We start from the raw sequence: 15,239 nt of genomic DNA, 5'->3' as shown, positions 1-15,239 counted from the left end.
GCAGACTGTGCCAGGTAAGGGTCTAATACATGCTGGCACGTATAAGATCTAGGTCTGGGAATGTGCATATTGGGGGAACTTGGGGAACTCTCCTGGTGGGCTGTCACTCCCACTGGTGAGCATAGGAGTAAGTTGGGTACTGGTCAAGACAGGCATGACTGCTTCACTTGTTTGCAGGTGTGTGGTTTGGCTCTAGGGAAGGGGGTGTGGGCCATACCAGGCAGGGCTAGGCCAGACTGCAGCACACCAGCATGTACAGGAGCCAGGATGAGGTGTGGGCCATGCTGAGATAGGCTAGGCTATCGCATCTACTGATTTTTATGAAAGACTAATGGGAGCAGGCTGGACAGGGCTAGGCTGTAGCACTCACCAGTGAGAATGTGAGTGGAAAGGCCTGAGCCATACCAGGCTGCAGTAACTGATGGTAAAGGTCAAGCTGGGCGGTGGGTTATGCCAGGTTGGTTGGGAGCAACCACCAGCATACACAAGCTTTATTGCTGGGAGCGCATCTTGTCAGGGAGCTAAGGGTACATTCCAGCTGGGCTGCAGTTCCTGCTAGTGAGTGTGAGAGCTGGAATGGGGTAGCAAATTGGGCTGGATATTGTTTCAACATCCCTCAGCATGGGTGTGGACTGAATCAGGATTATTCCAGACTGGGCTAGACTCTAGCACCTGCTGGTACTCACAGGAGCCAGGGCGGATATGGGACAGGCTGTGTTAGGTGTCTACACCTGCTGAACCGCGTGAGAGCTGGGTCTGGGTGTGGGACAGGTAGGGCTGGGCTGAGGCACCCAACAATAAGGCCGGAGTGGGTGTGGGATGGTCAGGCAAGACTGCTGTACTTGCCAGAACAGGAGGTGGGCCAAGCTAAGCTAGACCAAAGACCCACCAGTGTTCTTGAGATCTACCACTGGGGGGAGAGGTGATACAGGAGCTTGTGAAACTCTTCTGTCAGAATGCAGTTCCTGCAGGTGAGTGTAAGAACCAAAGCTGGGAGCAACTCATACCAAATTAGATCTGGGAGCAAGCCAGCCTAGGTCAGTTCATAACATCTACTGGCAGATGTGAGAACTAGGATGGCCTGTTTGGGCTGCAACTCCAACCCTTTCGCATTAGGACAAGGACTAGGGAAGATTCAGGCTGGGCTAGGCTGTAGCACCCACTAGAATGTGCTGGGACTGGGGGCAGACTGGGTTGAGACAGGTTGCAGCACCCACTGGTGAATGCGAAGGTGAGGCGAGCCATGCCAGTCTGAGCCACAGCACCTACCAGTACATGTAAGATCAGGGTTAGAGTAAGCTTGGTAAGGGAACAGCAAGGACTCCCCTAGTAGGCCAGTGCTGCTGCTGGTGAGCGTGAAAGTTGGGACTGGGGGCAGACCAGCTGGGCAGGGCTACAAAGCCTGCTGGGCTTCTGGATTGTGAGGAGAGTCAGGCTGGGCTGAGTGGCCATATCCATTGATGCATTGATGACCAAAATTAAGTACAGGCTGGTTGGGCTTTGCCACAGCATCAACTGGAAATTTCAGGGAATGGGGGGCAAGTTCTGCCAAATTAGAGCACAGAATTACCTGGGAATTGACTGCTCTGGTGCTGTTAGTGGCCCTAGTAGGGAAATTGTGGGCACCCCTTTGACGGGCTGCAGTTCCCACTGGTGAGCATGGGAACCGGGTCTGGGGTTGTACCTGTCTGGACAGGCAGTGTCACCAAACAGCATAAGTATGGCCTGAATTGTGGTGTTGGTCAGTCTGAGCTAGTGTCCAATGCCATTGATGTATACAATGGCCAAATGGATGCAGGACAAACTGGACTCCTCTGCTGTACATACTGGCATGTGTTGTAACCAAGGCTGGGGTGGGCCTGGTGGGAGTTAATGGGGGGTTACTCTGACTAGCCTGCAACTTCCACTGGTATATGTGAAGGCTGAGTGTGTGGTAGGCAAGGTTGGGCTGGGTTGCAGCATCAATTGGATTGTGTAAGAGACGAGGCTGCAGATAAAGCTGACTGGGTGACATAGCCACTAGTGTGTGTGTAGGCTGATGTCGGTGATAGACTGAGCCAGACCCCACAATGGATGGAACACATGAGTAAGGTCTGGGGACACCTCTGGTGAGATTCCTCTGGGGACACCCTAACTGGACCACTGGGCTCAGAACTCCAACCAGAAAGAAAATCATAGGATCTGTGGTCTGACCATGGAGTACATGTGTCAGAACTCTTTCTCCTTGGCTGTTGAAGCCTGTGCAGCAGACTCCATGGCCAGATACGCATGTGAGACATGACAACCAGTTCACTGAGGCCTGAAGAGGACGTTTAGTACCGTGGAGGGCACAACAAATTGGACAGCTTTCCAGGCCAAGCTTTTATAGCGAGTATCTGGGCGAGTAGAGCCTAAGGTGTATTGTATTGGACAATTGACCTTGGAAGTATTTCCTCAATCTTGAAGCAATGAAATCAAAAGCATCTGAGAACTATTGAAACCACTTAAGCAGTACCCTCAGAATATGCTGCACATCCCAGGGCCCCTCAGATGTCGTCTGGTGGCCATCCCCCCAACCCCCAGGTACTGATACAGTTGGGCTGCCAGGAGCGGCCCTCTCCACTTCTCTCCCCACTTTCCCCACTTTACCTAGATACAGGAAGGAAAAAAAGGAAATTGCAAACAGTTATCCACTTTCCCCCTTTCCTCAACCCTCCCCATCATCAGTGGTCCACATGAGCATGCATCATTCTTAACTTTGTAAACAATATTTTAAAATGTGGAGGCAAGATACTTAATAGGCAAAGGGAGTCTTATCTATTTCATCTCAAGCAATCGCATGAATATAGGCACAACCTTTGCTTTGATGTCTGAAGGCATTTAATACTGGAACCTATTCTTTGAAAATGTGATCCTTTTCCCTAGAATCTACTTAATCTAAATCAAAAATCCATTTAGGGGGATAAATTAGAAAAGAAGTTTGTCTTCTCTTTAAGATTAATGCAGATAATTTGGGAGAAGCTATTTGAATCTGTCACAAATTTCAAAACAAAGTGTTTTCTGAGTGATACATATCAGAATTCCATGTTTTGGCTCAATGCTTTTTTTCAGATCTGACCAAGACTTATTAGCACATTCTTACCTACTGTACTCATTTGGAAAGTTACCACCTCAACTATTGGAATAAATTTGCTCAAGTTCCATTTGTAGTCATCTTTCTGTAGTTTATAAATAAAATATCTCTTTATATTAATTTATTTGAAAGTACAGCAACAGAAAGATATATAGGGGAGCAAGAGAGACAGAGATAGCAGGATCTTTCCTCTACTGGTTAATTCCCCAAATGGCCACAACAGCCAAGCCTGGGCCAGGCAGAAGTCAGGAGCTTGGTACTCCATCCAGGTGGTGTTACCAGAAAAACCTGGTGGATTCTTTCCTCAGCTCAGCATAGAAATATAAAGCTGGGCACCAGTAGCAGACAGAGAAGTTTTATTTGAAAGGGACCAGGTAAATATAGGAATAAGAGGGAAGGGAAAAACACTTCCTGGAAGAGAACCAGGAGGTGGGGTGGCTTTTGAAAGGAGAGAGGGAGAGACACCAGAAGTTTTCAGAAGGATCTTGAGAGTTTAAGTGTTTCTTGTCTTCAGGAGCCTTTGGGGAAAGAGGCTCCCCATTGATAGTCTCTCAACCAGCTAGGAAATGGCTGGGCAATTCTTGTGCCACCTACTTGAAAGTGTGGCCAAGTGGGCTTGGATGGTATCAGGTTGGCAACATAGGCCGAAGCACTGGGACTTCTTCACTACTTTCCCAGGTGTGTTAGCAGGGAGATGGGTTGAAAGTGGAGCAGCTGTGATTTCAATCAGCAATATTGTAGATGACAGTTTAGCCCACTGCACCACAACAGTAACCCTCAGAGAGACTGTATCATTGGTCAAAATAAGGCATTGGCATTGGTTGCTTAGGTTTATGTTTGCACTTGGCTTGTCAGGTGATCACCAGAAGAGTCTACAGAAGCGTCCCTGATGAAGTGAACAATAAGAACATATGCTGCCCTATTAGTGAAGTTATAATCTGAAGTATAGACTGTGCCTTTTGCAAGCATCAATACATCAATACATTTTTTCCTTTTTTAAACTTTTCTTTTAGAAGTATCGATATCAAGATGAGGACGTTCCACATGATCATTCCTTACCTCGACTAACACATGAAGTAAGAGGCCCAGAACTTGTGCACGTATCAGAAAAGAACCTGTCTCAAATCGAAAATGTCCATGGATATGTTTTACAGTCTCATATTTCTCCCCTGAAGGTAAGTTTGTTTTTCTTCACACTTTTTGGATAACAGCAACAGTTGGTCCTAATTGCTTACGGAGATGTTCAATGGCCTGAAAAAATAATGCTGTTTCAAAACAAGAGGGTCTTCTGTGATCTTAAAAACAACTAAGTATTTATGGATATATTTTATTGTAGTTGGTTGGATGTCTGGAAGATCCTTTCAGTTGCTGTTTATGTTTTAAGAGCCAAGGTTGGAAAATCAAAAGTGAAAATAAGTTAACCACGTATTTACAAAACCTAGGAATACACCAGTCTTTTGTTCAAATGCTCATTCTCCATCAGGGTTGCTGGTCCCAAATAAAACAAAGAAGACAAATATGACATTATCACACCAAAGACTGCCTAGCATTCTGAACTGAAAAGGACAAAATGTGTGAGCTAGCTCATCAACACCTCCTTTCTATCCTAGGGCAGATTGTTTACAAAATTTCTTCCTATCTGTGTCATACTTTCCTCAACACAGTACCTCCTCTATTTCACTTAAAATAATTTCTTGATAAATTAAATTTTGACAAGAAAGGACAATTAAAAGAGAACATGAATTCTCTGTGTTCCCTGTTTATAAATTCTTCCTCCTTTTTTTTTCTGAGGTGCTACTGGATTTTGGACTTTGAATAACAACTTCTAAATGTTTATTAAAGTTTTAGAGATAAACATAAATGGATTCAAATCTATAGTAGAAGGGAATTGAGATAAAAAAAATCTGCCAATCAGCTATAGTTATTTGTAAATAAAAATGTTATTTTATTACATAACATTCATTTCACCAATATTTCTATATAGTCGTGCCACAATTGGAAAGATAGGGGGTCTTAAAACTAGTTTGAGTGCTCTGTAATAGCTTATTGTACCTGCCAATGTATCAGTGGCTAAATTTTATTTGATACTGTTTAAATGTTGGTACATTTTAAACACTGCAGTATTAAATACTCAAAAATGGTTATCAAGTCAGTTAGTTATGATTGTTACCAATAATAAACTAATGTCAAATTCTAGCCAATATCATTTAATATGTAAAATTTGCATGGACATTGTGCTGGTGGGATTCATTGTGTATCTTTGCAGTTTCTTTGGAAATCATTGGGTGGTTAATGGAAATGTGGACTTCACTTTTACTGTGAGAGCTGTTCAGGGGACTGATGTGGCATTGGTGTCATACAGAGGGCAGTACAAGATCTGTGATAACTGACAAGAAGGCATCTTTGGGATGGTTGTAAGATGAAAGCTGCTGACAATTCTATCTACCCAAAGAGGGGTGTATACTCCTTCACAAGGCAGAAATTTTCAGCTCCTGGAAGTCTTCCAGGCCTAGATGATGACCTCGCAATGATTTGTGCTGAAAAAACAAAGTAAAACAATTCAACATAACAAACAGACAAACAAATGAAAAGCTTTCAACTTCAGCAGGAAGATGAATTAGACTCTCTTTGGGATCCTGTCTAGTACTCAATAATTATTTTATGTTCAAATAGTTTCCTTCCTTAGGCACACTTTCATCTTTGAAAACACATGTTGATCCCTGCTCTGTGTGTTAACCACTAAAAATTGAAGGGCAGAACTAGAAGTTTACTTTTCATTGGTAGTACTTGAATTGTTTTATTCTTTATAACTTGTGGGAAGACTTCCTGTACAGGCCTGAAGAAAGCCTCTTTCTCACAGTTTGTCTTTTCCTCATCCCTATAATTTCTTTTTAAATAAATCTAAAGCAGTCCCTGAAGCACGTCAGTGTGTGTATAATAACAAGGCTAGCCTGAAATTAGCTGCATTAAAGCAAAACTATGAACAAAATAATAAAAGTGCTATGACATTTTCATTGTGTGTTTCAGTCTTCTGCATGTATGTGATGATATAATTATCTGAACATTTATTTTTTGGATGATGTTCATACAAACTTAATAGCATGCTTTTTAGAGTTGGTACGTGCTTAGTCTTAATTTTTTCTGAAGATCAGCATATATATATACTTTCATACACACAAACACATATATAATATGTATGTACATACATGTGTATATTCCTCTTTCCCCTTTATCCTGTGATTTCTAGGCATCTCAAAATTAAAAGTCTTCAACTTCGGTAGTTTTCCCTAGCTTATCCTTTTAATTAGATTTATCTTTTGTAAGTTATTATTTTTGGTTCTTTATGAAATGCTCATTAGTTCTTACAGTTTTATATAATGGTTTATACTAAAGAAGGCACTACATATAATTTTAAAAAGTAGCCCCCAAGAAGCAGGAAAGAATATCACACTTCAACATGAAATTATAAGGTGGAAATGTTTTCTTCTCTTTTTAGAATTAACAATTCAAGGGTGTGTCCCCAAAGATATTAGGAAGAGAGAAAATACAAATGAGTTCATTCAAGTTTTCCTCATCCAGTCCATGAGGTAGCTGTTTTAAGGCAGGGAATTTATCCTCATGAGGTGTTGTTCATTCTAAACAAGTGGTGATTTTAGAAAACCTAGTGAACAGACTTCGTGCACCTTTTCTCTGTCAGCAAGTATAATAGGGTCTGTGGTGTAAATGCGTCCATGGGGGCCGGTCGGGGAGCTTCATGACATTGACCTAAAGCCACCCAACATACTTGCAAAGGCAAACACATCAAGACTTCCGTGAGCTGGGAAGAGGCAGTTCCAACATAGCACAGTAGTATCAGGTTCTCGAACATAGATTTTTTTTTATAGAAATAGAGCATGCTTTCCAATCACATTGCTAAGGCATTATTATAGTGCCACAGTTCAAGTGCTTGGGAAACTTGTCACGATTAAAATCTAATATGTTGTTTTAAGGAAAGCCAATTAGAATCAGTAAATTGCTAATTAGGTACAAATTCTTCATTATACCTGTTGTATTTTCAACTTCTTTGCCTTCTTTTATCTGTCTAGTGTTTTGCAGTCAAACAATACAAAGCAGAGCAAGAGGCAAAGCCCACATTTAGAAAATGCTAAATCCCACTGGGAAAAGTGTGGCTCTCTGGTATGAATCAGGAATCTCTGTTTCTGCCTAACAGTTTAAATGTCACATTGAGCAGGCTTTGAAACATTGGTGGAATAATCTTGTTGCAGATTCGACCAGTATTTCTTCAATCATCTTGTATCACTTGAAGCCTCCATTCTAAGATGCATATATCTTTGGTAGACCCCGGCTGCCTGGGTGATGTGTGGGCTTGTTCAGCTTGTTTTCATTAGATTGCCTCAACTAAGTGTGAAGTATGGCATCGGAAGGAGAAATGCAATTTTGCAATGAGTTCAAGGGAATTTATTTTCTTTGCTTGAAGAGAGAGGCGCTTTTATTTTCAGATGATACCTAGACTTTTCCAAGAAAAGAAATGGTATGTGATGAAGCACAGGCATTTTCTTTTTTTTTTTTTAAGATTTATTCAGTTTATTACAAAGTCAGATATACAGAGAGGAGAAGAGACAGAGAGGAAGATCTTCCGCCCGATGATTCACACCCCAAGTAAGCCGCAACGGGCCGGTGCGCGCCGATCCAAAGCCGGGAACCTGGAACCTCTTCCGGGTCTCCCACGCCGGCGCAGGGTCCCAAAGCATTGGGCCGTCCTCGACTGCTTTCCCAGGCCACAAGCAGGGAGCTGGATGGGAAGTGGAGCTGCCAGGATTAGAACCGGCGCCCATATGGGATCCCGGGTGTTCAAGGCGAGGACTTTAGCCGCTAGGCCACGCCGCCGGGCCCAAGCACAGGCATTTTCTCCACAGTTTAGGACAGTTCGGTAAATACTGAGTCTATTGTGTACACTAAGTGTTGGGGAAAGAAAGAACAGTAAAACATGAATTTAAACATCTACATTGTTCTCTCAAGTGAAGCAAATTCCAATTATTTGTTACTTATTGTTTTGTAATAGGAATTCAGATTTCTCCAGCTTCAATACTGTAAGGCCCATAATATCTATAAGAATACCTTATATAGAGTGTAAAGGTAAAAGGGGGAGAGAGAAAAGGGAAGCATAATAGTGAGAACCAGAGGGAAAGCAAGACAGAGAGAGAGAGAAAGAGGGAAAGAGGGGGGGAGAGAGAGAAGCTGCTCTCTATTTCCTTACCTATTCATGACTGGCACAGAATTGCATCAGTTCTGAATCTAATACTGAACTGCCTATTTTTCACATGTCATATCTGAAATTTGGATGTGACATAAAATTTGTGGTCTCTTGCAAGTAAATTGAAATTTTGGTTTCAGTTTCTCATTAAAAAAACTGATGTGTCCTAAAATCTTAGAGTCATTGAAGATTTAGAGTGAAGACTAAAGCTGTCCTTCACAGATGCGTGTGAATTAATCCTAAGCAGAAAATCTGATATTTCTAGTAAAGCATTCAGGGAAATTTTACTAGAACATCAGAGAATGTGGCATTGTGGTAGACTTCTTTACTTTTCAACAACTGAGCCCTTGTTCAGGATAAGTGGGAAGTAGCTGGAGGATCTGTTGAAAGTGTGAGTTTGGGAAATTATGGGCTTAGGGCTCAAGCTCAAGGAATCCATTATAAACAGCTACAGAAAAAGAGCAACAAAATGTATTTTACTCCGTTCTTTCCTGCTAGAGTCGCCAGAGCGTGATCACTGGAAAGTACAGTTTAACCAGTAGCAGAGTAAACACTCTTACTCTATAAATCCTTTCCTACTAACTAGTCCAACCCCAACTGGTCGCAGTATCTAATGCACATGGATTTAATGTGTACCATAGTTAGCATATTCAAGACATGTCATATTCAATTAAGAATAGTTTTTGTTGAACTGCACAATGATGTTTCCTATAGATATATGTTCTTGCTGTTAATAAATATACAAGTTCTTATGAGCTAGATTTCATCTTAGTTTTGTTTTATTTTTATTTATACTCCATTATTGGTATCTAACATGAAACATTTCTGGAAGTATTTTTGGTGGATCCTTTTTCAGTTGTATAAGGAAATAAAAAACAATGAATGCTTAAATATACCTTGGTAGTCTAACTTACTACTATATTGAAGAATTTCTCATAATCTTTAATATATGTAATATAAACTTGTAAGTTGGAAGATAATTAGTGTAGACTGTTTATCTTCATGGAAACCATCTGAATGAAATTATGTGTTGGGGTTGGCACCATGGCTTGGCAGGCTAATATTCTATCTGTTAAGTGCTGGCATCTCATATGAGTACCTATTTGTGTCCCAGCTGCTCCACTTTTCATCCAGCTCCCTGCTTGTAGCCTGTGAAGGCAGTGGAGGATGGCCCAAGTCATCAAGACCCTGAAAATGTAGGAAACCTGGAGGAGGTTCCCAGCTCCTGGCTTCAGATAGACTCAGCTCCGGCCCTTGTGACCTTTGGGCAGTGACCAGCAGATGAAAGATCTTTCTGTCTCTCCTCTTATATGGAAATCTCCCTTCTAAAAAAGATTAATAAATCTTAAAAAAGGACTATATGTCTTGGTTAAACACATATACTTTGAGAATAACAGATGTATGTATCATAACTTATGAAAGATATATAGATATACAGCATTGGGATTTATCATGGACCCCGAATCAGATTGCTTATTTTATTTAATTTCTCTAGGCTTCAGGATCTTTGTTTTTAATCGTAAAATACTGACATCTACTCACATGATTTAGTGAGAAATATGTGATAGATTCCTAACTCAAATCGAAATGTAAAGCAGATACACACACGCACACACACACAAATGACAGTTATAGGCATTGAAGCAAAATAAATTTTTGTTTGAATCAAAATTTGACAATTTCTTCCTGGGTAATTTTGGAAAAAATCATCTAGCATTTCCAAAACAGATAAGTTTAAAATTAACAAATCTGGGCCCAGTTCTGTAGCCTAGCGGCTAAAGTCCTTGCCTTGCTTGTGCCCTGGGATCCCATATGGGTGCCAATTCGTATCCCGGCAGACCTGCTTCCCATATAGCTCCCTGCCTGTGGCCTGGGAAAGCTGTCGAGGACGGCCCAAAGCCTTGGGATCCTGAACCCATGTGGAAGACCCGGAAGAGGCTCCAGGTTTCTGGCATCGGATCGGCTCAGCTTCAGCCTCTGCAGCCACTTCGGGAGTGAACCAGTGGATGGAAAATCTTCCTCTCTGTCTCTCTTACTCTCAGAATGACTAACTTTCCAATGGAAATTTAAAAATTAACAAAGTCTTTTATACATTTGTATGTATTGATTGAGTACTTCTATTCATTAATTTATTCAAGAAAATATCTGATCCATTACTAAATGCTTAGTTCTGTGTTATTTCTGGATAATTTAAAGAGGAATATATCTTCAAGTGGCTTACTTGGCACAGTTAGACTTATAATTTTGCAGATATACAAGTATACATATAATGTGTCATGTTGTGTACAGTACAGAATATGGCAAGAAAATGCACATTTTCATCACATCCAAGAAAAATTGCTTAGGATTCTATGAGGATAGAGACATAGGGTTAAAAGTGTGGTCAGATAAGGAGTTAAACAGATATGATTTTTTGAAGGAATTTGATAATAAAGGTCAAGGTTGCCTTGAACTCAGCATCTAGGTAACAGTGTAGAAGAGTTCTGATAATGACAGCTATTTGAGCAAGACAGAGGGATAGGATATAAGGGTTAAAGAAAACAACATGGGATGAACCCAAACATGCTGTGAAGCAAGGAAGATTAAGTGGGAATGATAGGGGAAGGATGTCATGTGGAAATTGAACTTCACCTTGTAGATAATGAAGGATGATTACAAAATAAAGAAAGGTAGTGACATGGCCTAATTTGAAAATTAGCGCATTATTCATGTCATGTAGCAGACCGAAAGAAAAACTAGGAAGGGGGGATGTCTGTATCAAGGGCATTAAAAACAAATCAAGAGGTGGACATACTTAGAGATAATAAGAGGAGACATTTGAGGCAGAATGTAAGGTATATAACACAAGTTATTTAGGAGGAGAAGTGAAAAACACTTTGAAATATAGAGTTACAAAAGATAGAGGAGCAATAAATAGAGGTCAATCCACTTTTTTAAAAATTTGAAACCCTGGGTGTTAGAAATATCATGAAATGCAATCTATGAATGAGTAGGAAGAACAAATATTAGAATGGCAGCATGGAGTAGAGGTGGGGTGAATGTTGAATTCAGACTTGAATAATTGTGCTTAGAGTGTTTACATTGTAATTGGGTTACCAGTATTTGACATACAGTTTGAAATGCCTGGAAATGTAGAGAGATTTGGTAAGGAAGGAAAAAAAAAACTTGGTAATATTTAATGACATTGAAAGTGTGAGTGTGGAAGGAATGGCTCAGGAAAAAGGGGGAGAATGCAAAGAAATGAGACACGGGGACTACCACCACTGTGCCAGGAGTTGGGACAAAAAAGAGGGACCATGAGAAGACCATGAAGCAAATAGAGAATGATTGATCACCGCATTTAACCTGTCTTTATTCTTACTGAATAAGCCACATACTTAGAAACAGATGATCATATCTTACACATTCAAGAACAGGTAGCTCTCCTGTAAGGCCTAACACTGTGCTGGCTAATAAGCAGATGATTTTTAAATATTTATTACTTGATCAATAATTACTTTAAAAAAGAAAGATTTTGACACACTTCTGATCCGAATTAGGTCACGAGTTGTAATACCAGTCAAAATCAAAACTTATTTTTTCTCTTATTAGAGATAGTGCTTTTAGTAATACCATTAATTAGAGAATGAAATTGACTCTTGCTATGTAAGTACATTAGCACACTTAAAAATTGTAGATTTCATCCATTTCTGTCTCTTGCCACTAGATGGTGGAAGTAGCTGAGCTGATAATTTCAGAAGCATCTGGTCTTAGGAAAGAAGTTGATTTGTGAGACTAAATTCAGAGGCCCTTAGTTAATAAAAATATAAGAAGGATTTGGTAGAGATTTGCTTACTTTTGAATAATTCATTTTTTTCCAGGCCCAGTCCTTGGTGAGAGGAAATGGCTGAGTAAAATATGGCCCTGACAGACATATGCAGAACCCAGCACAGATCAAAATTTTATGTAAATGGAATGCTTCTTGCTTCAATTATATTTAATTGGATAGGATAACAACAGCACACCCCAAATAATTCTGCTTAGTAGATCACACATTGGAAAGAGGGGAGAAGAAAATGCCAAGCATAGGACCCAAAGACAACACATTAAAATCCAAGAACCACTTTTATACTAAGGCTTAATTGGTTTTTCCACTGGCTTTGGCAAGATGAGTTTGTGGAAAGATATATAAACCTCCTGCTTCTTTCATTATATGATAGTAGCAACGATAGTAATAATGAGTTTTGCTAATAAAATATTAAGTGATTATGTTTATTAAAGGTATAATAAGTTTTAAAACAGGGACTGTTTATAATAATAATAAATCTCTTGCTTATGTAGATAGAGCTGCAGATATTTCTAAAGAGTTAATGCAGTTACAAAGAAGATCCTCTCAAGACTAAGACCTCATTACTGTCAAGGCTTTCTGTATCAATTAGAAGTAATGTATTAAATCTCACTGAGGATGCCCGTCAATGCAGAATCCCTGTTACCACTATTGTTAATGATGCTGTTCTATTCCTGCCCTAAAATAACTCTTGTTACCTCCCCCCACTTAAAAAAAAGTCTATGGGTGAAACCTTTTGATAAGCATGTTCTCAACTCTTTCCTTCCCTTCCCTTCCCTTCTCTCTCTCTCCCTCCCTCTCGCTCTCCCTCTCCCTCTTTCTCTCCTCTCTCTCTGTCTCTCTCTTTTTTTAAGAAGTTAAGGCTTTTCTAAGATCTTACAGTTACTACCTGATGTATTGGGTTACAAGTCCAGTTAAGCTAATGTCAAACTTCTCACTCTCGGTAACAATTCAGTAGTTCAGTAGATAAAGCTTATACAATTTTAAACAGAAAGAATGTATAAAATATTCAAATTCAGGTTTTCCAAATGGCAACTTATCCATAAATATATATGAAAGAGGTTTGGTAATTTAGAACAGAATGAAACAATAGAAACAAACATCTTTCAGTTTAGTGTAGGGGTGTATGGGTATGCATTGGTTCACATTGAAAAAAGTCCTGGTTATTGTGATCAACGTCAAGAGGGTCAGGAATTCACTAACTTGATCCAACTTTCCTCCATTGTAAATGAGGAAATCAGGAAAAAAACTGTAAGCCTGAAAAATTACTTTCTTTTTCCAAAACATATTGGTCAAAATGGGAAATCCTAAAACCGAACACTTTATTAACTACTGATAATTTGTTTTCTGTTTTTGACTTGTGCTTCTACTGATTGTGTTGCTCAAGTCTTGTTATTCTTGAACTTGGGTGTGTATCAGAATCATACAGAGAGCTCTGGACTTTTGATTACCTCTGCAGGAACTGTTACAAACTGATTTGGGAGAATCCTGCTTTGAGTTGCACAATGCCACAATGTTTACCAGTTTGTTTCTTCTTGTTATTGCCTGCTCTTTGCTAAAAACCACGAGAGAGAATCAAATAAGTATGAAATAAAGTCTCCCTCACTGAAGGGGTCATATAGTGAACAGGATCTATACAATTAAGCACTTATTTAACCATATCAATCAGTGCAAACAGCATTATCTCATTGTAGGAATTTGTACATAAGAAAACTCATAAGGTTTATTTAAGAGAATATTGAATAGGAATTCATGGCAGACAAAGCTGAATTGATTTCTTTCAATTCACAGAGGAATTTCCATTGTTCAGTGAGCATATAATCCCCCCACCCAGCTGACTCATCAGATGTACTCTGAAAGTAGATGATTTATTCCTTCTGAACTGGAAGAATATTGAGAGCTTGTGGCCAATTTTGGGTCATAGGTATATTCATTTAAAATACATTAAAAAATTGTTTATAGAAGTCCCATTACATCTAACAGTGGTGGAGAACAATCCCTCTTCTACACCCCCTCCCCAAGCCCAGCACCAACCGCTCCAGCAACATCCACCTCCCTGGACCTTAAGGACCATTAAGCAACAGGTCACGCATAGAAGTCATGGGCAAGATGTGAAAACCAGCTTAAGATTATAGAAACTGAACCTCAGGACTGGTGCTTGAGAGGTTTTCTGGTTTGATTCTCTCGTATATAAAAACATTCAATACTATGTTTTCTTAGTTGTTTATTTTCTCAGTGAACTGCAAGGCATTTGTAATTAGCATTAATTACAAACAGGAAACATAAAACTTTAAAAAAATCGCATGCCTAAAGATAAGGCTTATATATTTCTTTATTGCAGACAATTAAAATAGAAAGGGTATTAGCTGTTCAGCTTATAGAAGTCTCTACTTGCTGAAAGAGAATAAATTCCAAGATCCTCAGTGGGGCCTGAAACTGCATAGTAATAAGCCCTATGTATACTATGTCCCCTCTCTTTTTGCATACCTATGGTGACATTTAATGTATTAGTTCAGCATGGTAAGTGTTTCAAAGTAGCTAGGATGGGTGTTTGACTTTGCAGTTAAGTCTCCCATGTTAGGGTGTCAGGGTTTCACGCTCAGCTCTGCTCTGTACTCCAGCTTCATGTGATGAGCACCTTTTGAGGGCAGCAGACACCAGTGCTAAGTTCCCTGCTATCTACGTGGGAAACCTCGATTCAATTCTTGGCCTTTGACTCTGACCTGGCTCAGCAAAATATGAACCTCTGGGGAGTGTATTAGTAGTTTGGAGGGTTTATGTTTGCTATTTCTCAAATAAGTTTTAAAAAATTGAAAGTAAGTAATAGTAATAAAATATAAATATTAAAATATATTATTATTAGTATTAAATAAGACAAAGGTCATGTGAGTGGGATAGTATGACAATTAGTTTGACAGCCTAGAGGGCTCAGTAGCTCTATTGGGGTGGTTAGTGTACACAGCATGGAAACACTGAAGGAAAGAATGAGCCATGTTCCAAGTAAAATGCAGTGTGATAGTATGAGGTTTTATCACACTACTAAAAAC

General features: G+C 39.8%; 1 protein-coding gene across 1 annotated transcript in view; it reads left to right on the top strand.

Annotated features, from left to right (window-relative positions):
• The window catches only part of LOC131479996 (disks large homolog 1-like), a 979,279-nt gene that overhangs the window by 886,120 nt on the left and 77,920 nt on the right, over nt 1–15,239 (top strand). Inside the window, exon 7 of the mRNA XM_058662300.1 lies at nt 4,126–4,287. Within this exon, the coding sequence (XP_058518283.1) occupies nt 4,126–4,287 (162 nt within the window). The remainder of the gene's footprint in view (nt 1–4,125; nt 4,288–15,239) is intronic.

This window comes from Ochotona princeps, chromosome 4, assembly GCF_030435755.1.
Source record: "Ochotona princeps isolate mOchPri1 chromosome 4, mOchPri1.hap1, whole genome shotgun sequence".
In the NCBI taxonomy this organism is placed as follows: Eukaryota; Metazoa; Chordata; class Mammalia; order Lagomorpha; family Ochotonidae; genus Ochotona; species Ochotona princeps.
This window is presented reverse-complemented; position numbering and strand designations above follow the sequence as displayed.